At 35.6% G+C, this 26,492-nt stretch overlaps 1 protein-coding gene across 3 annotated transcripts; it reads right to left on the bottom strand.

Annotated features, from left to right (window-relative positions):
- Window positions 1–226: 226 nt before the first annotated feature.
- RabX6 (RAS oncogene family member RabX6) lies at window positions 227–25,434 on the bottom strand. Of its 3 annotated transcripts, none has more exons than XM_067114337.1 (5): window positions 25,179–25,434; window positions 22,639–22,826; window positions 20,696–20,937; window positions 14,723–14,922; window positions 227–5,878 (listed from the first exon to the last, which is right to left on the bottom strand). In XM_067114337.1, the coding sequence occupies exons 2-4, from the start codon at window positions 22,816–22,818 to the stop codon at window positions 14,724–14,726; spliced, it is 621 nt and encodes a 206-aa protein (XP_066970438.1). In that variant the 5' UTR covers window positions 22,819–22,826; window positions 25,179–25,434; the 3' UTR covers window positions 227–5,878; window position 14,723. The 3 variants fall into 3 exon arrangements, with proteins under 3 accessions (XP_066970438.1, XP_066970439.1, XP_066970440.1); XM_067114338.1 differs by having other exon boundaries at window positions 24,956–25,183; XM_067114339.1 differs by lacking the exon at window positions 25,179–25,434 and adding an exon at window positions 24,787–24,806.
- Between the last annotated feature and the right edge of the window lie 1,058 nt (window positions 25,435–26,492).

Raw genomic sequence — 26,492 nt, 5'->3', positions numbered from 1 at the left:
CAGTTTAGTGTGAACAGATCAAATGGAGAAAATGAAAACAAAATGACAGACAGCAGTAGTCTGGGGCTGAAAAGAACCTTTGGTACACCTTATACAATGAACCACTCACGCACGCTGCAGTGAGATGAAAGGAGGGAAGCAACGGCATCCTATAGGAAAGCAAGGAGAGAAAAATGGGATGAATAAATTTCCCAAAATTTCAGGGTTATAAAAAGAAACCACCATGCAATTTGTTCAATCAGTATATTGTATTAAAACTTCACTCACTTCTTTTAATGGCCACAGTCAAATCTGAAGTTTAATATACAGTAATTTGAAATAACACTTATAAAAAATGCACCTTATGTATTACAAGAGCAAAATAGTTTGTCTGATTAAATAAAAATATATTGCATGAATGCTATGTATCACTGAACAAACATTAACCAATTACAGTATAAAGTGAGAAAAATAAGTACACCTTTATGAAGGAAGCCAAATGAAAGTAAGATATAGGATAAATAATGGCTAAACTTTCTATTGAATTTAAGTAAAAATGATTACATATTCATGGTACTCATTTCATTCATAATCTGCAGTCTTGAACTACTGAAATTATTGTGAATACATACCAAGCAAATGCTATGTAAAAGCAGTTGTGATGTGTATTATGCTATACTGTATAAATAGATTTCTGCAAAATTTTGTAGTTCAAGAAAAATAATTTATATTGGTAAGATTACTTTGTATCACCACACACAAACTACGCAAAAATTTCTTCCACACTGTGAGGAACGTAAGTACTGTAAAATGACTCCATAAAACAAAATAAGACTGTCTTATATCACCATCAAGAATACCATATCTATTAGACTAAAGGAAATGGAATGGGTATAGCTAACAAAATCATGTTCTATGACAGCACTGGTCATCAGCAATATAAATATCTAATCCATCGTAGAGAGAACTATGTTAAACCAAACAGCAGAACCCCAGTAACACACTAAGAATTACGTCCTTCTTTGCCTGTCATGACGTGATTCATTTGTGACAAGTGGCAAGAATAAATAAATGTCACAAACATACAAGTTCTGATACCTTCATAAAAAAAAGTGCAATTACAGTGAAGCATTAGGAACAAGACTGCATTCTGCAATATGCAAAGAAATATCAACTTATCAACTAAATGTATTATATTTTACTGCAAATGTGCTTCCAAATACAGTACAACACAGTTGTGTTACAAATTCTCAAACCAAAGAAGCTGCAAAACCAAAAGCCTTGACCACTTCATGAAATAATATATCATATGACAAGACTACTGACTGCTCCTGCTTACAGGACACACAATTAAAAAAAAAATTGGTTTCAGACACCATATTAATGCTATCCAATATTTTACATAAACCCTATAAATAATATACTGATCTATACTACATTCTACACATTTATTCAAATAAAAAAAACTTTTAAATATGTTCTTTCTGCTAACACACTAAGAAAATGGTAGTTATCATGCAAGCAAACATTTGCTTCAGATACACAATTTGGATTCTCTGTATACCTAGCCTTGTAGCAAGATACAGGTATGAGCACATCCTCTAAAGAACATCAAAACCTGAACACAGTTCTCAAGATTGAATATAATAACAGAACACTACATTCTCCACAGCTCAATTACATGAGGTCTACTCATTCAAGAGTAGTTTGTATTTACCTACTAAATAAATTATGCACCTGGAAATAAACATGATAAGAGCATCATGAATTATATAAGAGAACAAAAATGATCATATATGCTTCATCTGTAGAGTTTAACATCTGGACATGATTGGATCTATACCAAACAAATGAAATGTTAAAACATAGAACTAAGATGAGAAGGACATACTAAAAAGAAATTCTGGATATATTCTTCACTACTAAACATAAAAACCAGCAACAAACACACATACATACACTAGAGCAACATAATGTCTGAGACAAAAGAATACCACTGATAAAAACAAACATATTTCCTCTTGGTTACAAGAAATATGGGGAGGCTGAGAGGTCTGGGAAACTTATTATACTTCAAATCACTGCCACTGTCCATCCCTGGACAAGAAAACTGTAAGCTTTTTGAGCAACAACAGAATTATGTGGAAGCAAATATCAAACCCAACCATAGACTTAAATGACTTTAAGAGAGTGAAAAACAAAATCTTCCCAATTTGCACGTTTTCAAGTATTCAAAATCCATTCTACACTCCCATGGGGAAAAATATAGTATAGTGAAAAAGTACCTAATTACAGTTCATGTGTACCATAATTTAGCAAACTCATATGCCAAGTAAATAAAAACCAAAACAATAATTAATAGTAACTTCAAGTATGAATACCTTCACTGACCTACCAATTTGTTATGGACCTCAAACTCAGGAAAGGAATTTAGTCGAAGTGATTTAAACCTATGAACAATTCACTGCAGTACTGTATATAGCAAAGGGAAGAGCAATTGATAAAGAAATTTTTGAGACCTATGATTTAGACTTCCAAAATTATGAGACATTTAGAAAAAAAATTTAGGACTATTCTTAAACTACCAACATGATGAAGCCTCCTGTGGAGTGACTGGTAAATTACTCAGAGGTTATGCTTATCAACTAATAAACTTTTAACATGTCAGAAAAATACATTATGCTTAAATGCAACAGGTCTACAAATGCACACACACCATTTGACAGACTGCACAACAAAGAATTGAGTTTTTTCAGTTACTGTACCAACAATCTGATCTTTACACTATATCTATTAAATACTGGTCTTGCCAATCAGTTAAAGCGATACAATGTTAATGGCCTTTTTGAATATAGGCAATTTCATTATGTTTCCCAGTGGTCAGCCCTGGTAACTTAAGTAGTATTTTTATGACAATGGAGTGGGTTTATCTTTTCATGATGTCTAAGGGGAGGAGCAGACTTACAACTTTCCAAAATTCCATTGATCACATACAACACAATTTTCATCTTTACACAAAATAATGTAACCATGCCTTCAACTGCATATTGAACAAAGCATGAATCAAATGAAAAGTCCTTAAAATGCTTCGTGACCACTGAACTGCAAAGAGATAGATGTGAGGAAAATTCATAATCACTCCAGAATCACAAGAAATTAAGAGCACTTACAAATAAAGATTATGTATACAAAAAACAAAGTCAAACTTTATTACAGCACTGTATATTCATACTGTGTACAGTATATTACTACTTGGATTTAGATTGAGCTGTGAAGGTAAAAAGGCTGGGTGATAAGCAAGGACTTCGTGTGTAGTGGTTAATAAATCACAGGAGAACATAGGCAACAAACTGCACATAAATAAACGCACGCAGACAAAAAAGTATATCATTGCAGCCTGGTATTGCATGATTCTATGACTATCAGATTCTACTTTGTTCCTTGGGCAGTGATCAGGGCATGGAGAAAGGGGATATGTCTTAACTTTTTGCTCAAAGGTGGAAGACAGCAGTGTCTGGCACATGGACGTTCAAATTACAAAAGTGCTGCACTTTCCAAAGCGTTAGAGGAGAGAAAGAAAATGTTTGAATGAATGGGAAAAACTTCCTTTGAGAAGGGCACAGAATGAAGCGAGAAAAGCTGCTAAAAAAAAAAAAAAAGGGAGGGCGGGAGGAGGGACGATGCAAAGATCGATGAGAACCCTGAATACATTAGATATCATAAAGCACTTTGAGTGTCTGATAGCATTACATCATAGATGTAAAGCCCTTTAATTTTTTAATTTTTTTCTTTTTTTAACAAGTGGCATGAGCATCAGCATCAGACTTTTAAGTGAGACTACTGAGACTACACGATTAATATTGGCACATCTATGATGTAATTTTATTAATGGACAATTAAAGCAGTTTACAAAACATTAAGAAAAATAATTTAGACAAAAATGACCCTACAAGTACATTAGTACTTTGCCCACATTGATATATAAAATAACACTGAAGCAGTTCATCAAATATTGTTTGTAGCTACAATATTTTAAAATGATACACAGTAACCATTGAACACTAATGCTTGTTCATTCACACCCATACAATCTCAGACACCAATAGAAAACCTCAGCAATGTAAATAAAACTCTTAAATCAGCTCTGGTTCAACAAGAGACATGTACTCTGCTTTTCAGGGTAACTCTTTTAATGAGAAATGTGGATTATACTCCACTAAAAATGGAGGAATATCTATACTCAGTGATAGACTTACACTACTAACAATGTTTTCGTCACATCTGACATTGTTCAGAATACAATACCTAAGTACTGTATCAAACATTATACAGAAATAGTTCTACAAATCCAAACTGACTTGACTTTGTGAAGTTACAACTAAAGGAACAAATAAAATTGTGATTTCCAAATACTTCCAACACATGGACTAGTAAGGTGTACTTTTTACTATACTTCTGGCTAAGACTGTCCTAGAGCTAACATAAGAGCCTATACATATTAAATTTATCAAAGTCTTCTAAGTAACTTTACTAAGATGAGCATCTTCAACAAACGTTTAGCTAAAAATTTATGGCTAACCTTTAGAATTAAACTTTTTACACGTAAAGCTGGCACTTCAATCCACTATAGTATACTTACCACAATTTTAGTCAGGCCATATGAAAGAGCAAAGTTACCTATCCCATAGCTATCTACATTTCAAAACTAAATCTCAATACATACTTTCTCTTTATATTTCCATCACTGTTTCTTAAACTTCAATGATTCAAAATGCTAAGAATATTCTAATACCTGTATTTCAACACTCAAAACTCATCAAGTACCAACTCCTAATTTCACTCTATCTATGGCAGACTACTTCCGTGGACGCCAACTAAACAGCTTCAGACCATTTCTCAGGATGATGATGTTTTTCTGGGGTCTCTCTTAATACTAGATAACATAAGTTGTCCCAATGCTTACCAATGAATATGACTTTATGACCTAACAGCTGCAGAAAATTGCTTCAACATTATCTTCGATGACCTGCACAGCATTACCGTTCCATGTATTTCCTATGAACTAGAAATCATTAACTAAATAAACAAAGGATTTTATTGTACTAGAAGCAACCTGACTACAATTCTGGAACATTAAGAGATGAAACAGAGCACAGCTTATGAGTTGCCCAAGGATAAACTTGGCAAAATTAATTGAAGGCTTAAAAATAGCCTTGTTTTATGTGAAAGAATACCAATCACTATGCTTCAAACAATCCATAATTCCAATAAAGTACAATTCCACATTATAATTTCAAATCTTTCTTTCGCTCCATATCTTTATGATTTCTATGAGTGTAAAAAGTCAGGGCAAATGCATTTACAAAATCACAGTAATAAAATATTTCAAACTGGCATTCAATTGTAGTATACCTGACAAGCATATATAAACTGCTGCATGCAAGATAAAATGGACATAATTCCTGCAGTCAAAGATTTCAAAAGTTTTCCAGACTAGCACTCTACAAACTTTAACTGCTCTGGCCACTCATTTTATAATACAAAAATCTTGTATACACAAGCATATAATGCCTCAAGAAACAACATTTGTCACTAATGTTCCCTATGTATATATATATTTATATATAAATATTTACAACATATAAAACATATATGGAGGATGAATGTAGAATTTAAAACTTACAATATTAAAGCCTAACAAAAAGTCAAAGGAAAATTCCATGAACTCTGAACATAAGCGCAATAGTTTTGGCTAATGTTTATAAAAATTAACTGTCTGAAGAGACATAAACTACGGTTTAGTCATAGCTTTATCATTTTAGAGAAGAAACACAAGGCTGATACACTTCCCTAGATATGAAGGGTGCATGTCACGATCACAGTTCATGGCTCACCAGAACTGTAAAAAAAAAATAAATAAAAAAAAGGTCAAACATATTTAATGGGACTGCTTGTCTATAAAGATTTTGAAGATTAGCAATTCTGTATACTACTGCATACTAATCTTCAAATTTGTCAAATACAAAAAAATAATCATGTTTTCAAAAATAACTCTGGAAACTTTTTGACAACAATAAATCCTTCCTAGTTAGAATAAAATGTTTATTGGATCACAACACCTAAATTTAAGTTGGCAAGTTTAGGGAGAGATTTGCTATAATAATGTCCTCAAATACCTTGATATTTAAAACTTAAATTTGGTTGGAGAATTCTAAAAATAAAATGTACATTTAAGAGCAGTGCTAGACGGCAAATTGCCCTATTAAGAACTCTAGTGATAATGGACAAATAACCTTGCCTGGTTGCCATCTTGTTGGTTAAGATGACACCTATTTTAAGAGTTTTAAAAAAAACACTCATTGATTGTGTGGAGATCAGTATTTAGAGATGATGACATCCACTGTGATCTGATCTTTGAAGCATGAAGAATTACAGAAGGGACAGCAAAGCAAGATACTTTCATGCCAAGAGAGGGCAGCAACATGTATATCAGCAATTACAGAACATGAAGTTTAAAGGAAGAAAACAATCAGCATAGCACTGTACAACACTTTTTGGTTGCTACTGATTTAAAGGAAGAAAACAATCAGCATAGCACTGTACAGCACTCTTTGGTTTTACAAAAGTCCACAAACACTGCATACACAAGATGAAAAAGGGAACTGAACACCATTACTTGTACTACAATTGAGAGATCCTTGAAAATCAATATACTGATAATGCCATACACTTGGAAGGACAGATTCTTAAGGTAATCTTAAGCTGATCCTAAGACGTACTACAGCAATGGCTTTTGATGTAAAGAAGATACACTACTGATATTAAAAATTGCCACACTGCCTGCTGTTTAAGCCAGTTTTTCTGAAAGCTCCCTAAAATGACCACTGGGAACATGAATGGGTCAAAAGCATCAATGACCTCAAGATTCTTCACGTCCAAGGCGTTCTTGCAACACACAGGTTGAAGAAGGAATGAACTCTTGTTGCACTAGGGTTGGTAAAGGTTTTATAAAAACACTGGTTGAAGAAGGAATGAACTCTTGTTACACTAGAGTTAGCAAAGGTTTTATAAAAGTCCTACTCAGTATGATGTAAGCCACTGCATAAGGAGGAACATTCATAGTCATTACTCTTGCTCTGATTGCTGCTCCCATGATTATGGTCACTCTTTCACCAAACTACTGTCATGGCTTCTACAGATCCAGTCAAGCGTGGTACAATGCAGTAAGAATTGCTATAGTATCCATCACTGCAAGTGGATGTATGGCAGACCGAGTCACATTTGTTAAGCAACTCAGATGCACATCTGCATAATGCCAGTCATAGATGAAAATAGTCTCCTTTGGCTGAGACATGTACTAGTCCTCACCAGTTTCAGTAACATATGCTGGGCAGATATGGCAGAGCAGGAACCAAGTAGGTAGGCTGATGAGCAAGCAAGGCAGGAATCAGTTCAACAGGTAGAGCAGTAGGCAGCAATGAGTGAGGTGGCTAGTTAGCAGGCAACATAGGTGTGGAGTGGGCATGTTGGTAATGAGCTAGGGAGCAGGCATAATATGTGAGTAGTAAGAATTAAAAACATTGGGCTGGTCAGCAGGCAAATGAGAGGGTAAAGGCAGTGCAGTCAGAAGAACAGGCATAGAGTGAGGACTGGGCTATAATATAATCCAATGACAAGTAAAGATGACTTTATTGCCAAACTGGATGCCAAAGGCTCTGCAGTGGAATGAAACAAACATGTCACCATCAGTACTCCTTCACTATCTTGCCATATATGTTCTCCTCCATACACAGCAAAACCACTAGCTTGGCAACCACTCACAAAACATCACAGGTGAAAACCAATGAAAACACTTGGGAGCAACAGTTACTAAAAAGAAGATGAAGGTCACTCTCAAGGGCTGAAATTAATGTATGGCAACTTGGAAAGTATGTTGAGGTACAACGAGACACAGAACTTGCACAAAATTACCCAGACTGAACGCAATTCACAGCACTACCATATTGTATCAAGTGAGGAAAAAATTGTGTAATAAACAACATTAAAAACCAAGTACCATTACGATTGAAACAGAGTCCTGAAGACAAGACCTGACCCAAGAGTTCTTGAGCTAAAACCAAACTGGTCATTCTTAGTTGGACCATGTTAACAAATTTTACCAAAGAGATCAAGTGACCCAAAAGAGGCAGCCACTTCTTGGCTCAAGGCTAGGGTCGAGATTCTCTCAAGAGTGATAAAAATGTTGACCTGTCTGACTGAAAAGCCCAAAAAGAGAGAGAGTTGATATTCAATCCCAGATAAGTAATTGCATGGGTCATAGAAGTGCAGACTTGCTGACACTAATCAGAATGCCCAGCATCAAGGCTAGATGCGGAAGACAATCCTTCGTCCTCAAGATTGCCTGAAATGAATTAGTGAGAACTAATTAGTTATCCATGTTTAGAACTCATACTCCTAGCAGATGACTCCCTCCCACTAATGGAGTCAAAATATGGGAGAATATGATGGCACCATACTCAAACCAACATGCATGAGCTTGAACTGGATGACCTTTCCTTTGAACATAACGCGTAGATACTTTACCAACTGAGGATGGATCTGGATAAGGAGGTATGCATCCTGCATATTGACAGGAAACACGGGAAACATCCAGTCACCGTTCCAAAAGGTTGCGGAGGCCAAACTGAATGAATCATTGAAAAGGGAGTAAAATGAACGACCTTGCTGAGACTGGAAACATCTAATACTGGTCTCCAGTCCCCTGAGGCCTTGGGAACAAGAAAAAGTCAGTGGTAAAACCTTGCTGACTAGTTTAAAATCAGCTACCTCACCTCCTCGAGTAACAACTGTCTGATCTCTCCCTTCAAAATTCAGAATTTCTCTGTATGCAAAAGGTGGGCAGTGAAAGATATTGGGGATGCTGATGGGATGGAAGAGAAAGGTACAGAGTATCCTTCACTGCAACTATCATTACCCAAGGTTCTTCTCTGAAGTTTTGTCAGACATTCCAGAAACTCTGTACATGGCCTCCTACTTGACCCTGAGAGTTTGAAACATCAGTTACATTTACCTTTGTGATTCTTTCACTTAGAATGAGAGCCTTGATCACTTTGAAAGATTACTCAAGCTAAAGAACTCACAGGCAGTTTGGACCAACATTCTGCGCAGAACTTTCAAGCGGAAAGGCTGAAGGCACAGGACGCTGGAGGGAAGACATCTTAGGTAATGGCCTTAAACACTTCATGATTAAGGAGAAAGGTCTATCACTATGGGGAGGAACTGCAATCCTTACCCATAATATACTTGGTCAAGTGAGCTACTGACGATAGAAGTAAACTCCTATCTTCAAGTTTAAATATCGGTTTCTCTTGAACCACATAAGGAGCATTAGAAGATGGAGCAGGTGAGAGAGGAATAACACTGGAAGAAGAAAGAATAGATAGAGTACACTTATGACCAGACCTAACTGATTGTTTATGTAAATCAATAGCCTCTTGTATCTTCCAATAACTCACAAAATTACTCATTCTCATCAGACCAGTCCATACATTCTCACACCGAGAAAAAAAATACACTCATTACCCCTACCAGTAAAAATGTGACCATCATGTCCGACCAAAAACATTTGTTTCACACAAAACTCATTCCTACAAAACCTAACATTTCTATCTTTGTTGTCTGTAGATGACACAATGCAAAATAAACAACAAGCAAAAAACCAAACAAGTCAAAATCTGCCAGAATCAAAGTTATTACAGTTGATTCACACCATATGTGCAAGGACACAGCATGAAGAATTATGACAAAACCATAAACATTCCAGTGCCACCTGGGGAGAAACAAGTGTTTACAGACAAGTCCATCCAGGTCAACCAAGCACTATTCTCTTGTTGATTTTGAAAGCTGATCACCTTCAATTGCATGAAGATGTAAGCTAACTTCAACAGGTAATATGATTCATCTGAAATAGTTACAAATTAGAGTCATGTAAACTGTAAACTGCAAATGAGTCAAATTTTCAGGGTAATGAAAAGTTAGTTACTCATAGTAGGCAGCACTTTCCAAAGATGAAACTAATGGCTGGAAAGTACCTGCTAATTTCAGAATTCTCTCTTTTATCATTTACAAAATGAAATTAAGTGACACAGGGCTGAAATAAATTATGAGTAATATGAAAAAATGAAAAATAATTATTCAAGCACTCATATGACAATATTCTATGAAGTAAACATGTGGGGAACACTGAACATGCTTTTAAAGGCTACTGGTTGGGACATACCTGAGGAACCACAAACCTTACATAGTGAAACTACCTTCTTATGTCTGACAAAGATGAGGCCTGCTAACCTTGGAACATTACAGACATGAATACAGTATATGCATATAAATGAGTAATGGGGTTGTGATGTAACAAACACTTCACTTGTACTTACCTGTAATGTAATAAGATATAGAACTGTGGATTGAACACATCCCAAATTCAGTTATTAAAACTAGCTAGGTCACTAATTAATCACTGTTAGTATGACATATGGACTTACACTTAAAAACAAATACACAGGTAAAATTACTACAAAAAATTCATATAAAATATTACTATCTCCAACTTGAAGAAAACCTGCCAGTTCTTCATCATCAAAGTGCTATGAAAATGATACATGGTAAAACTTAAAAGGGTCTGAACATCAGAGATCTGTATTTCACGAATGTCAAGATGCAGTTTGTCTGTTTTTTCTATTAATATCCCGATTTACGACTGTTTCCCTCTCCAGAAATGACAAGTATCGGAGAGTTACTGGTGCAGCGCAGTAACCAAGAAAAGTCAGTTATTAGGAAAAAAGAGAAAACTATATAAACTGAATGCAGCTGATTCAGCCATCACCCTCAACAATACATATCTGAAAGAAGGTCTACTACCCATCATCATTATTATTATTATTATTATTATTATTATTATTATTATTATTATTATTATTATTATTATTATTATTATTATTATTATTATTATTATTATTGATTATTTATCTGAATACTGTTGAGTTTGTATTGTAGTTTCTCAATCTCTCAAATAAGTTTCTTTGTAGCAGCAGGTAAATCATACAGCAGATGTCCAAAGATCATTTATTCCTTGATGTTTTGGTAGAGCTTTCTACCATTTTTCAAAAGGCAGATGAAGCCAGGAGTACAACTATGCCAAATTTATAGTACTCACAAGCAGGCTTATAACCAATCAAAAATCATCAAAAATTTCAGTAAGCCCACTTGCAGGTACAAATATGGCATAGTTGTACCCTTGGCTTCATTCACCTCTTGAAAAATGGTAGAAAGCTCTACCAAAAAGTTATGGACTAAATGAACTTTGAACAGCTGCTGTATAATTTACCTGCTGCTACAAAGAAACTCATTTGAGAGAGAGAAAAATCACATTACAAACTCAATGGCATCCAGACGGCCATACTTTTCAATGAGGTTTGTTTTGGGGTCTTCTTTTTATTATTATTATTATTATTATTTTATTATTATTATTATTATTATTATTATTATTATTATCATTATTACTGTATTATTACTATTATTATTATAATTATTTCGTTGTTAATTTTACTATTGTGCATCGACACACATGCAGATGTCATCTAATGAGAGAATCTATGAAATTACAAGGTAGAGAGGTATTTATAGCAGGAAGGCTGGATTGATGTCTTGGTGGGTTGAATTTTCAGTGGTCAGTTTTCACCTTGGGCAGGTCAAATTTTCATTGGTCGGCTTCCACCTCGGGGGATCTATGCTGTAAAGCCTGCAGGCAACTGGACCTTCTTGGCTGTACTAATTGTGGCAGCTGGATGATTTATACTGGTGTATCAACCATGTTTACGTTTTATTGGAGTTCATGCCCCACCAACTACACCATTCACTATTCAGCTCCATGTCATGATTGAGACTAAGTGAAACTTCATTTCTCATAAGTGGAGACTTTACTATACCAACAAGAGTTGTATCACTGTCAAACTGAACAATCTTGTTTTCCTAGCCAACAACCATACCACCTGTACACGCTAAAAATAACAGCAGACCAAGAACACTGCCTTGTGGAACACCAAACATGATAGGTCTTGGTTTGCTAAAGATCCCATCAACAGCAACTCACTGGTGCTTACCTTTAAAAGAAATCTTGGATTAATCCTAAAACATATCCACCAGTTCCAATTTTTTGAACTTAAAAAAAATAAGTGCCTTATGATTTAATAAACTGAAAGCAGCACCAAAATCTATTTGAATCACCCTACACTTAAAACCTTTATCAAGGTTCTCTTAGGTTCAGGATATCATAGGAAAGGTTCAAAATGTTGACTACTACAATCAATCAGCATTCATGTACTCTCTGAAGAAGACAGGTCAAAACATAGGACAGACTCATTGTCTCCTGCATGACTAAAGAGCATGAAGGATGAGGTCTCATGCAGGCACTATCAAGCAGCATCTAGCACCAACGAGGGAACTAACTCTCAAGTTGCATCTGCTGATAAAGTTAACTGAATTAACATTGGCAAGCAAGGGTCAAAGTCCGGATCTTGATGGTAAAGAAGGTGCAAGGAGGAACACTGAGATTGCCGAGATGTGTTGGAGCCCAAAAACTAGCACCAAGTATGTTTATTACTGGCAAATAGCCATGCTGAAGTCTTGCCAAAAGTGGTCAATACAGATGCTTCACTGGACATGAACACTTGACAAGATGACAAACTTGCAGCCATGCAATGAATTAATGAGCAAACAGTAGGCAACAAGCACACTGCACACAGGTAATGCATACCAGGGGAATGGGGGATGACAAGTGTTAGTCTAACTGCATTTATTTGCAAAGATACTAATGTAAAAATGAATGTATAACCGAGCCCCCTCCCTGATTATGATTCCTATCCTCCAGGTGTTTCTCTTGCACTGTCAGTGATACTGGCAGTGGATACAACAGGGTTAGCCTGAATTAGATCACTGGAGTCCAGTTTCAATGGAGCAAAGTGCAGGGAAGGAAGCAAGGGCATGGCTGAAAGTAGATGCTCAATTGGAAGATGTTGCATTTAAAGCTGGAGACAAGGGATTGGAAGCAAAATCTTTAGCAGAAGAGCAGTTATGTAAAGAGGCCTAACAGGCATCCCGAAGGATTTATAGTTAGTGGTATGCTGTGGCATTGCAGCCTCCTGGCAGGACCCTTGAACAGTGAAAAAGAGGGAGTTGGAGGTAGAGTACATGGCTGAAAAGTGGGTGCAGCTGGGGCTCAAGTCCCAAAGCATGGATGTCTTACTCTTTATCACCTGCATTTCTGCATGTTTTTAGACATTTGTTTTCAATTTTACAGGCATTTATTTTCTATGTTTTCTATTTTTTGACATACTGTACAAAAGAAACTTCCATTGCAAGTTACCAGTTGTTTAAACTTGTTCCATATGAATGTTTGTTCATTACCAACAATAATAAAGATAGTAAAAAGAAATCACTGGTGAGATACAGCACAGAAGGTAGCTTTTGAAGGCTATGGACGCAATATTGTACTTTGTTGCTTAGCAATGTAACTTTTGTAGCAGCTTTGGCATATTATGAATGCAACTGAGCTAAATAACTGAACATGAACAATGTGTTGAATAATGTCCATTAGAGGCAGGTTACTTCTTGCTGCTTGGTGGGAGAATACTGCTTACAGAATGCCTAGTGCAATACACTGCAAAGAATGATCATGGTTGTTTGCAGCTTTTCTTCCAGCCCCAGCTAAAGTGCTTTCTGCCCTTCACTTTTTAATCTCGCTTAGGTTTCTTCCCATTAGCTATCAATCATCAACTTTGCCTTGCGAATCATTCACAAAATCCTATTAAAATGTAAACTTTACTTCTGTCTTTAATGATGAAATAACATGAAATGCAACTCAGAAACATCTGACTTTAAATCATGACTAAATGAATTACAGTATAACATGAGTTTACCATATTAGCACACTTTACTAACCAGTTAGCTTAGTCACATATACCATAAATGACCTCTATGCCCATGAAACCCACTTTAAAATTAATCCCCAATAAATTGCAAACCTCAGTGTGTTATAACTAAACCATAATCATTATTGTCAAATAATTTCCATGATTCAAGCATTGAAAGTATACAACCATGCCTCTAAATGGTTTCATGATAATTACCAAGTGCTTTTGGCCTCAAAACATAAATTCGAAAGTACAGTAATTCCCAAGTACAGTCGACCCCTGGTATTCACAGGGGATGCGTACCACTAGCCCCCATGAATAGCTAAAATCTGAGAATACTTCAAACCCTTCTAAAAACACTTACAACTGCCTATTTTGATAGTTCAAAGCACAAAAAAACCTCTAAAAATGCTTATACCCGAGTATTTTAATAGTTTTATCACAAAAAGTCCCTTTAGTCATGAAAATGATATGAAAATACAATAACTTGTGAATACTTCTCTATGAAGATACTGTGAATAGGCGAATTTTCTGCAAATAATGTGTATATATGTTCCACAGAGAAATCCGCGAATAGGTGAAGATGCGAATGGGCAGGGGTCCACTCTATAGCACTTTCAAATACCTTAATGAAGCATTTCAAATCAATTTTCTTTTGGTTACACCAATCTGCTCTTCAATAATTTTTTATGGGTTATAAGGTAAGTTTACTTAAGTCTTTTCAACGAGATTTTAAATTTTATCTAAGATTAATTCATTTCAAAAAGGACACCCACCTCAGCATAAACAAGAGTCCTCAGGTTCACCTTCAGGAGGAGTGACTTTAAAAGAATCCTTGTTCATGCTTTCTAGTTCTTTTCGTGAACGGTTAGAGTCGCTCAGCTGTCTTGCAATATCAGCAAACATTTCTTCTACACCAGCACCAGTTTTGCACGAAGTCTTATAGATACCAGAAATGAGATTGTGGCACTGTTCACTGGAACGAAAATGATACAGGATGTAAAAGTAGCAATAATCATAATTACAGTAACCAGATATTGTAAACAGTCTCAATTATAAAAAATGCATTATTAGAGAACATTAAAAAATAACATAATGCTTAATAAGGTGGGCTAGGGATGTAGAGTGCTCAATGGGAAAGAGGGGTCTTTCCACATGGTACATAACAGACAACCTGAAAGTCACTGTGTTTAATGTTCTTTAAGAATATGAAGATATATACTTTATTTCAACATTGCAATTTTAATAGAAAATTTTTATTGCATTGCCATTAATAAATATGATTTATCAGAAAAAAGATACATTCTGACCTCTGATATTTACACACAATCCTGATCTTGACTGATCTCACTCTGCTCATCAGCTTTATTAGCAGAGTATGCAAGCCATACATGATTTTTCTACCACATATAAATCAGAAGTTAAAACAAAGGTTAAATTCACATTTGAATTATGACTGCTAAATATGATGTTAACCTTGACCTTCATTAGTAGAATATGCAAGCCAAATATTAATCTCCATCTTGTAAAATACTAAGTCTACAGCCCATGGTGAATTCCTATTAAATGTCTAAGGTGATCCTTGGACTGACCATTAAAAATGTTGAATTCTCGTCACCCACACATAATATGTAAGAAGCCCAACATTATTTATCTCCAAAAATACTAAAATTATAGTGCTTTGAAAAACCTTAGCAAACAGGCTGATTTGTACACTGGACAGCCAGGTTAATCCTAGTGCCACAAGCCAGTAATATAGGTACAAGTGTTAACAGGAGAGCTGAACTGCTTATCTGAGACTGCACCTATACTAAGGCTGCTCAATTTCATCTCATACATTTAACTTAGAAATTGCTAATGTTATTGCAATTTGGCCATTTTTCATTTAGAGATAAGGTGTTTATTGGTGTTCCATAATTTCAAAAGGGAAGGCATAGCTAAATGTTATAAGGTGTTATTAGATGGAGCAAGGGGTGCTAACATTTTGGAAAAAAGTGCAACGTTTTTAAATGAACAGAGTAATTCAATAGCATACATTGTAAAAATGTAATAGAAATAGCAATATATATGATGAACAAGTTTGCATTTCACACTCCAGTGACATGAAAGAAAAAGGAAAGGCAAATCCATGTAAAACCGAATCCTTCTTAAAAAAAATTAGTTAGTTTTCATACAACTCAATCACTCACTTATGACCACTTGATGATTTCCATATAAATTTTAAACATATATGCATGATGTTCAAGATTGCAGACCTGGAATCTTATAAGCCTACAAGTACTGAGAACATAAGAAAGAACTGAAAGTCATTTCCCTATGTTCCCCCGAAACAAGGTAAAACTTGGTCCACTGCATTTACCATCTCAAAGAATATGTATACACATTTTACATGCTTTAAATTACAAAGGTAGAACTTTGCAAATACTGACCAGTGCTTCCAAGTACATGCATTCAAAACAATGTTCACCACCACAATTCATTTAAAAAACAAAGATTGCAGAGGGCTCTGATTTGTTGACTAAAGCTCATTATCTCTGCTACCTTGGTGTTAAATATGAGGATGATCTGGCTAAGCCAGGAGGAGTCCTTGTTCTTTGAGAATTGTTTCTTCAACCAAGCCTCTGAATCTATAGTTCTGCTAAAATAATGACAGATTGTCCTCATCAAATACAGAGGCAATCTATCTGGCAGATCAGGAATAAACTGGCAGCTTGCAACTGAGGCCTATTGCATACAGGTTCATAAGAGCCATGCCCCACTGACAACCGATGGCCTTACAGATTTCTGGAGGCAGGATCCATTCTAACAAAAGACCAGCTTTGCCCAGCCTAGCAGACCGTCAGGTACTACACTGTGCCTTCCTTAAACGAAAATTGGTACTATCTGGACATCACTTTTTTTAGCCCGTCTGTCCCGATAGATGATACACTGCCTCAGGAGCTACCATCATCAAGTTGTGAATCCTTAGGCCTATTATCTTACCTACTACAGGTTGAATGGATGCTTGATGGCATTAGAAGGCATTAAACTTGAAGTTGATATGCTCGTCCCTTTCTGCAAAGTCTAAATTCTTGTCACCTAGTAATCTGGGTGTACTCCAAACCTTGGCTTGACACGTCTGTGAACATTAAAATCTCTTAAGGAGAGGCAGGCCAGCAGAACTCCAATAAATAGTGAATGGGATCCTGCCACCACTGGACATCTATTAAGACTTCGTCTGAGGCTACAACAAGGTCTTTTTCCAGTGAAGACACCACAACTTCATCAACCGCAGTTGTACTGACAGTTTGAAAAGGCAGTTGGGGACCAGCTCCTCCAGGGAGACAAGGTGATCTATTAGAGGTTTCAACAATTCGACCAGAGGATTGAGTATGTGCCAGAACTTATGGATCAGCTGAAATGAAGTTCTAAGCATTGGCAGACATGTATCAAATAACCCACATGATGTTGCAGCTCTGCCGCAAGCATTGTCCTCAATAATCAGTAAACCAAGTATTTTCAATGTTAGATGTCATTCCTCGAGTCCATGTTACAACTGGTGCTAAAGTACATATGAAATACTGAGAAGTGATTGCCAAACCAACACACAGAATCATAAACTGGAGTACTTTCTCCAACCAACAAAATGAATTTCCTAGAACCCAGGTGAATAAGGATATGGAATCATGCATCATTGAGGACTATAGATGTCAATTAATTCCCTTAACTAATTAAATGCTAAACACAGCCCACAGCTAAAATTGCAGCCACAGCTGTATAATGTATATCAGGCTATTGACTGCAATACAAGTGGTGGCTTCTCTCTGAAAAAAGAAGTTGCTTGCCATTCCTGATAACTTGAATTACCCAAGGATCTACCCCTAACTACTCCAGAATTTCTGGTGCCAAGCCTACAACTGGCAGACAGTCAGTGAAGAAATACTCTTCTTTACTTTCTCCTGGGCCCTTAGTAGGGAACTTCAGCGAAAGCCATTCTCCTTTCCCAGGCCAAGAGATGCAGTGCTGGGCATCCTCGGATGCATGTTAACATTGACAACCACTGGCCTTGCCATTGGCTTTTGACTGGTGTTACCCATCTGGATTGGGTTGGAGTATTTTGCATGTTAACCCTTAAATGCTGAGCCTCTATTTACAAAAATTTCTCCTGTATGCCGGCGGCGTTCGGTGAGTTAGCGCCGATGCGGAAAAAAAGTTTTTTTCAAAAAATCACAGCACGCTTAGTTTTAAGATTAAGAGTTCATTTTGGCTCATTTTTTTGTCATTGCCTGAAGTTTAGTATGCAACCATCAGAAATGAAAAAATATCATTATCATATATAAATATTGGAATATATGACAGCAAAAAAAAAACTCATATAATTGTATACAAATCGGCTGTAAGCACAACTGATTAAAGCTAATGAGTTCATTTTTTTAGTTGTATTGTACACTAAATTGCGATGATTTTGGTATATAACAAATTGTAAAACGATCAATGCAACACAGAGAAAATATTATCACAAAATGATGCATGAATTCGTAACGCACGGACGTAAAAAAATGTTTTTTTTTTCAAAAATTCACCATAAATCGAAATATTGTGCTAGAGACTTCCCGTTTGTTGAAAAATGAAGCTAATTGATTGAATATTACTAAACTGTAAGTGTTTTAGCTTACAACTGCAGTTTTCGACCATTTCGGTCGAGTTAAAGTTGACCAAAAGTCGAATTTTTTCTATTTATCGTGATTTATATGAAAATATTTCAAAACTGATAAAAGCTACAACCATGAGTTATTTTCTGTTGTATTCTACATGAAATTGCGCACATTTTCATATATAAAGTTTATGTAACGACTAATATAAAACGGTGCAAATATTACGACAACGAGACGAAAGAATTTCTGAGATGTTCGCCGAGTTACAGCGCAGACGTAAGGAAAATGTTTTTTTCAAAAATTCACCATAAATCGAAATATTGTGCTAGAGACTTCCAATTTATTGCAAAATGAAGGTAAACGATTAAATATTACTAGAATGTAAGAGTTTTAGCTTACAATTGCGTTTTTTACCATTTCGGTCGAGTTAAAGTTGACCAAGGTTGAAATTTGGCAGTTATCGTGATTTATGTGAAAATATTTCAAAACTGATAAAAAAGCTACAACCATGAGCTATCTTCTGTTGTATTCTACATGAAATTGCGCACATTTTCATATATAAAAGTTTATGTAATGACTAATGTAAAACGATACAAACATTACGACAACATGACAAAGAATTTCTGAGATGTTCGCCGAAAAGTTATCACAAGTAGACAAGGAAAAAGTTTTTTCCAGAAATTCACCATAAATCGCAATATTGTGCTAGAGACTTCAGTTTGTTGCAAAATGAAGGTACATGATTGAATATTACTAGAATGTAAGAGTTTTAGCTTATAATTGCGTTTTTGACCATTTCCGGTCGAGTTAAAGTTGACCGAAGGTTGAAATTTTGCAGTTATCGTGATTTATATGAAAATATTTCAAAACTGATAAAAGCTACAACCATCAGTTATTTTCTGTTGTATTCTACATGAAATTGCGCACATTTCCATATATAAAACTTTATGTAACGACTAATATAAAATAGTGCAAACATTACGACAACGTGATGAAAGAATTTCTGGCACGGACGTAAGAAAAAGTTTTTCAAAAATTCACCATAAATCGAAATATTGTGCTAGAGACTTCCAATTGGTTGCAAAATGAAGGTAAATGATTGAATATTACTAGATCGTAAGAGTTTTAGCTTACAATTGCGTTTTTACCATTTCGGTCGAGTCAAAGTTGACCGAAGGTTGAAATTTTGGCAGTTATCGTGATTTATATGAAAATATTTCAAAACTGATAAAAGCTACAACCATAAGTTATTTTCTGTTGTATTGTACATGAAATTGCGCACATTTTCATATATAAAACTTTATGTAACGGCTAATATAGAACAGTGCAAAAATTACGACAAAATGACGAAAGAATTTCTGAAATTTTCGGCCGAGTTATCAGCGGGGGCTTAAGAAAAAGATTTTTCAAAATTCACCATAAATCGAAATATTGTGCTAGAGACTTCCAATTTGTTGCAAAATGAAGGTACATGATTGAATATTACTAGAATGTAAGAGTTTTAGCTTCCAATTGCGTTTTTCGACCATTTCGGTCGAGTCAAAGTTGACCGAAAGTTGAAATTTTTTGTAGTCGACGTACGGTACGTCCACTTGGCACCCAACAGACAATTTTAGTCGACGTATGATACGTCCAGTAGGCGTTTAAGGGTTAATAGTAGCTGTAAGTCCTCTAAGAAAAGGAAGGGATGCAATAGGTCTATTACCCTTAGGTAATAAACTGCAGCTGTACTATTTACATTTTTATTTTTTCTCTCAATATAGTGGTCTACCTTGCTCAATTCAGTAGAATATGGGCCTAAGTAAGAACTGTATGTTCTTGTGTATGAGAATGTTCTTTTACAGTTGCAATACTGCAGTCCATTAAGAGTTACAAGTTACTGCAATACTGCAGTCCATTAAGTGTTACAAGTAATAAGAGTCACAACTCTTACATTTGCAAAATTTTTCACTTCATATCATGCTACAAAATCCATATCTTATCAAAAACTTTCATTACACATTTCCATGCAAAGTTTCAGAAATTTATAAAATTACAAACTAAACCTCTTTTTCCAAAATAAAGTATTCTGAGTACTGAGGGTTTAAGGAACAGCACTGTATACTACAAACTTACCAAAAATTCTCCATATCTGCATCTGTAACTTGAATTTGATTCTTGAGATCATACTTGTTACCACAGAGAAAGATTTTGGCATTTTCTGCATAAGTTACAATATCTAAAAGGTGCTGGGACAGTATATTAAAGGAGTCAGGGTTATCAAGGGCAAAAACCAAAATAGCGCCTTCTGCAAATTTGTAGTAAGATGAAGTTATGCTGGCGACTCTTTCCATGCCACCAGTATCCCATAACTGAAGCTGAAATATGGAAAAATAACATTTTTCAAAAACTGAGCAACAATGTATTCATGTAACAAAATAGAATATTTTTTCCATACAGTATGAAACTTGAAATTTGAAACTTGAGAGAGAGAGAGAGAGAGAGAGAGAGAGAGAGAGAGAGAGAGAGAGAGAGAGAGAGAGAGAGAGAGAGAGAGAGAATCATTTAAACCCTCTGAGATTCTGATGACATCAAGTGACATTATCATACTTCTGACCACTGAAATTTTGCCAAAAATCCTTAACGAACTTCATTTGTTTTTCTGCCATTTTTGAATACTGAACAAATAAAGCAGCAGTAGACCATCGATTTTCAGGCATCCTTGGTTCCTAGGCCATGCCGGATTTTCAATTTTTCTGGACCAGAGATGGTCCTCCTATTTTCAACACACACTAAACAAATATTAAATATAAATTAAATAACCAAATGAAATACAGGTATAAACAACTAAATAACACAACCTACAAAGAGGTGCACCTTCCAAATAATTACAGTAACTTCTACTGCATGTGCTAGTTTTCCTGCATCTGTCCATGCTCATTTTTTATGCAAAATCAACCACTATTGTAAACTGTCATTTTTACAATATGTGACATATAACATGGATTTTAGACAAGGTATTCTGTAATTGCTTGCTCAATATTAGACCTATACCATGTGCTTCAGCCAGACATTCTCTACTGATAATAATATACAGTATACTGTACGCTTATTTAATACAATTCTTACCAAATCTATTTTCTTAAGATTTACCAAATATATAAGCAAAATTAGCAAATAATGTAACAATATTTGACAATCACCGCCAGCATTAACAAAGTAAAGAAACAGAATGAGCGCCGGAACACTCAGTGCATCTACTGCCTAAGGGAATTTTAAAGTTTTGATGGGCATTTTAAAGTTTCTCATAATTTTGTCCAGATTAAAAGTGGTTCTGGACCAGCCGATACCGTAAAATAGATGGTCTACTTGTACTGGTATTCAGGAACAAAATGACAAGACCCCAGCTTTATACCAAGAATAATAAATTTACAGTGAACAATAATAAAAAAAACATTGCTATGTCCATAATCAATCAGTTTATTCTTCGTCCCAAATGAGTTTTGAGACCCTTAAAATCTCAAGGGGTTAAGTAAAAATGACACACTATTCAAATCTGTGCATGACTAAATATATACTAATTCTGGTGCTGTTTATCCAATTTTTTTCCACTAATATTTAATAAGCATGCAATGAGAATGAGACATTCAACTGCTTCAAGGAATAAAACACTACACTGTACAGTTTCTTTTAATAGCAGGGGCTCAATTATCTTCAAAGCTTAACATTCTATTATCTAACAAATTTTGCAGTTTTGTCAAAAGAGAATCTCTGTAATTAAACAAAAGACATCTCTTAGGAAAATGTTTTATGTACCCAATAAAAATTTGTTGTAACTGAAAATACTTGTTAATATTTTACTGCATTAAATGCATTACAACTATATTTTACTGCACTAAATGGAATGTATGTTGTAGTGAAAAATACTCAGTACAGGTTAGTTTTAGCAAGATGAGTTATCAATAATACTGGCCTGAAAGCAACATATAATCTTTTTGTTCATAATGAAAATCACAATACTAGATGAAAGAGAAAAGTGTTACAGAGCTGTTATAAAACATAAACAAGAATGTTCTTACTTTGACTTCTTTATCGCCTGTACGATAAACTTTTTCATAGTGATCAAGACCAAGGGTAGACTTCCTGTCTGTGGCAGTCACAAAAGTATTTGTGGCATATCTACGAAACAGTGAGCTCTTCCCAACTCCATACTCTCCACAGAGAATTATCTTCTGTTCTGGCACCTTAATGCTTGCCATTACGGCATCTGCAAAGGTAAAATTTCAATATATAAAATAATAAAGAGAAAAATCTGCTTCCTAGTCTGTTTTAAACCAAGATTAGCAACAATTCCTTAAAATTAATTATATATATATTACTGGAGAACACAAATTGTCATGTATGAAAAAATTCGACAACACAGGCAACTGTACATTTGTGACAACTGATGAAAGAAATAGTGACTCTTAAAAATTAAGACATACCACTGACATTATGACATTTTTATGAAACTCATGAATAAATTATACTAGCATACAGAAATCCGTACCTTTGAGGAAAAAAAAAAAAATGTTAAATCTTGTCATTTTGGAATACCATACAGACTACAGTACTAAATGGCAAAAGTATGCAGGGTGCTGTGTTTAGTACCAAGCCCTCGGGGATGAATGAACGCCCAAATGTAAACAAATGAAAGTAAATTTTTTTAATGATCTCACCTGTACAGCATTACAAACACCATCTTCTATATTCTTCAGTCAAGAAATTAAATTTACAGACATCTTCATGTGGCATTCTCCCTGTAAGCTAACCTAAAGAATTTTTAGTAACTTTTCACTAATATGAGTCATGGACAGGTCAGAAGCCTAGCCCTTGGTATAGCCTATAGTACAGACTAGTTTACTAGTCTAAGATTATGATTATTTACTTCCTTACACAAAGCAGACTATTTAAAAATTCCACAAATTTCAAATGAACAGGCTACTTTTCTTGTGATTCTATGGAAAAGCCCCGCAAGCAGATTTAATTTAATAAAATTTTCTGACAGAACAATACAGAAAAGGTGGTAGATAATCAGTGCAGGTGAGATAATATGAGAAATTACCAACCTTTGTTTATGTTTCTAAGTTCATCTCTAGGGGCTGGTACTAAACAAGGTGCCCTGCAGAGCTTTTTTCTATAGAAATAGTTTTCTTAACACAGGTTAGGGTAATTCTAAGCCGGCTGTCCGTGGTGAGCTAGCCTATGGCAATTGACGTTTTCCTATGTTATTTTGCCTGCTGAACAAGAATTTAAAATAATATTTTGTTGGTCGGCTGTAACTAAAATGTAACTGACCCTTGAAAACTGCACGTCTGTACCAGTGGGTCGCACACAGCTCAAAGTTAAATTACAATTTAGCAGCAGCCGACCGGCAAAATATTACCTTACACTCTTGCAAAGCAAGTAAAATAACAGAGAAAAACGTCAATTGCCATGGTCTAGCTCCACTGCACACTATTCGAAGCTTTCGTAAACGGGAAACAAAACATTACCATTTCTGCTTTAAATTTGGGTGGCCTCTATAGGTCGCCGTAGCAGAATGGCGCTGTGCGCCTTATCTGCATTTTTAAAGATTCCTGTAAGCTCGTATGTTCTGGCAAGAGGTAATTACTTTAAATTCTTGTTCAGCAAGTAAAATAACATAGGAAAACGTCAATTGCCAGTCTCTTGCAGTTCTCGCTATGTGCAGAAAACCAGCGACTGCTGATTGGTGAACCAAAAGCTAGCGCATGCATGTTAAGGCTTAGAATCAGCAGTACTAGTAATGAATGAAAAGTGCCTTTGGAATGGCTCCCACTATCCATTTATGGGCCCTTCTTTTTACGCTTGTTTTTCGTGTTCCAAATGACATATATAACAGGAAATACAACAATAAGGTACCGAAACCTTCTCCCAGGTTATTTACCCCACCAAAAAACCCAAATTCCCAACAGGTCTCCCTTACTGTTAGCTATTCTCGAAAGGGTTTTACCACACCAGTTCTAAGATAATTTACACCTTAATTACAGCCGAACGACAAAATATTACTTTAAATTCTTGTTCAGCAGGTAAAGTTCTAAAGAAAAACGTCAACTGTCATGGCCTAGCTAACCGCGGACAGCTGGCATAGATCTACCCAGGTTAGTTTAGTGGTATAAAATTATAAGTGTAACAAATAACCCCAGAACAAAGTGCAGGTGTCTGACCTACGCCTCTTCAAGGATTTGCCTTGAGAGTTACTGTAGGTCTCGGCTGCCTATAAAGAAATGAGAAACTCCTCCTTCCTTTGATTCTAAAACATGCTAACACTAAAGATGTGGGTAGGTGCTTCCTCCACGCCAAAGAACGAAACTCGGAATGTAAATGAGTAGTTACGTAGTTTAAAAGTCTTCACATTCGCCTCTATGTCGGTGTACAGTCGCAAATTTTAGTCTCTGTCAGCAATGTTTGCCTTTGCACGACTCGGCTGACATCACCTCCGTCACTTTACTGCGACAACCGCTGATATTCTTTTACCTTCCAAGTCCCGCCACCTTCTCGGCCTAATACCCTGAATTTACGAGACTTACAGACTGCCAAAGACATGCACAATACTCACTTGTCAAGGCGGTTGAGGGCCTTCGCCAAAATTGTTATTCTTCAATCAGCTGAGAACTTTTGAGTCAAATGAGCGTCCGTCGAGGATGTTTCTTAGTAACCAGTTATTTGTAGATTATTTAAAAAATGGAGTAATAGTGCATTAACTTCTTGTATGAAAATATTGTATAGTGGCAACGATAAATATGATAATTATGAATAAAGTATCTGAGCGGGATATTTGAATGATGGAAAGCTCAGCCAGGCCGTCCAGATGTCACTCACACTCTCCAGTTCAGTGTCATTTGATGGCTTTTGTGGGTGTAACCCAATGACCTCGACCTCGCGCGATCTTTGAACGTTCTAGTTGGAATTGAGTGGGTTATAAGTGAAATTTAGAATAATGCGGATGTCCTAAGAAAGGTAAGTCTTGCTAATGTGGTAAACAAGGATACTTTTATTCCGAAAAAAGGAAAACATTTGTTTAGTCTGCACGTGGCCTAGCCATCCTGTATTGGTCTAGGTCAGTGGTTTTCAACCTGTTTGTGCCCATGGCCCATTTTTGGCATCCCTAAATGCTCATGACCCACTGCCCTTCAGAACTGTATAATGATGATAATAGAAGTATTATAAAGCATTTTTTTATTAGTTTTACATTTTCACTTATGAAATTATTTTTCAGATCACTTTATTAGTTACACATTTTCATTTATGAAGGAAAGCATTGGCCTGCATTTACTGTAAATGATTTTTCATTTTTTAAATATTTTGAACTGCCCATGGCCCACCAGTGGGTCATGGCCCACAGGTTGAAAACCACTGGTCTAGGTCATACAGAGTTGGGTTGGAGGTGTTGCCTTCAGAAAACAATTTTTCTCTGTATCTCTCATTAAATTTCAACTGCATTGCACTGCCGAAGTTTAATATTTAACGTGAAGTATGTCTCAGTACATTAGCAAGTTCTACAATCTTGCCACAAATTGTTTAAGAAAGGTGTTTTAAGCTAGGCCTATGTAAGATACTAGCGTGATGAGCAGTTGATTAGAGGCGTTGCCGAGCTTTAAGAAAGTCATTATCCAATATATCTTGAATTAAATTTCAAGTGCACTGTACTTGCAGGTTAAAATTTAACTTGAGGCATGCCTCAGTACATTATTACATTTTACAATTCGATCAGTTTTTACAACATTTTGCAATTCGATCAATTTTTTTGCAAAAATTTTCTATGAACTCTTTAAGAAAGGAGTTTTAAGCTAGGCCTACCTTTGATAATGGCGTGATTAACAATTTATCAAATTTAGTAGTGTGTTATTGTACATTCAAATATGAAATAATT

The sequence above is a fragment of the Macrobrachium rosenbergii genome, chromosome 13, assembly GCF_040412425.1.
Source record: "Macrobrachium rosenbergii isolate ZJJX-2024 chromosome 13, ASM4041242v1, whole genome shotgun sequence".
NCBI classification, from domain to species: Eukaryota; Metazoa; Arthropoda; class Malacostraca; order Decapoda; family Palaemonidae; genus Macrobrachium; species Macrobrachium rosenbergii.
This window is presented reverse-complemented; position numbering and strand designations above follow the sequence as displayed.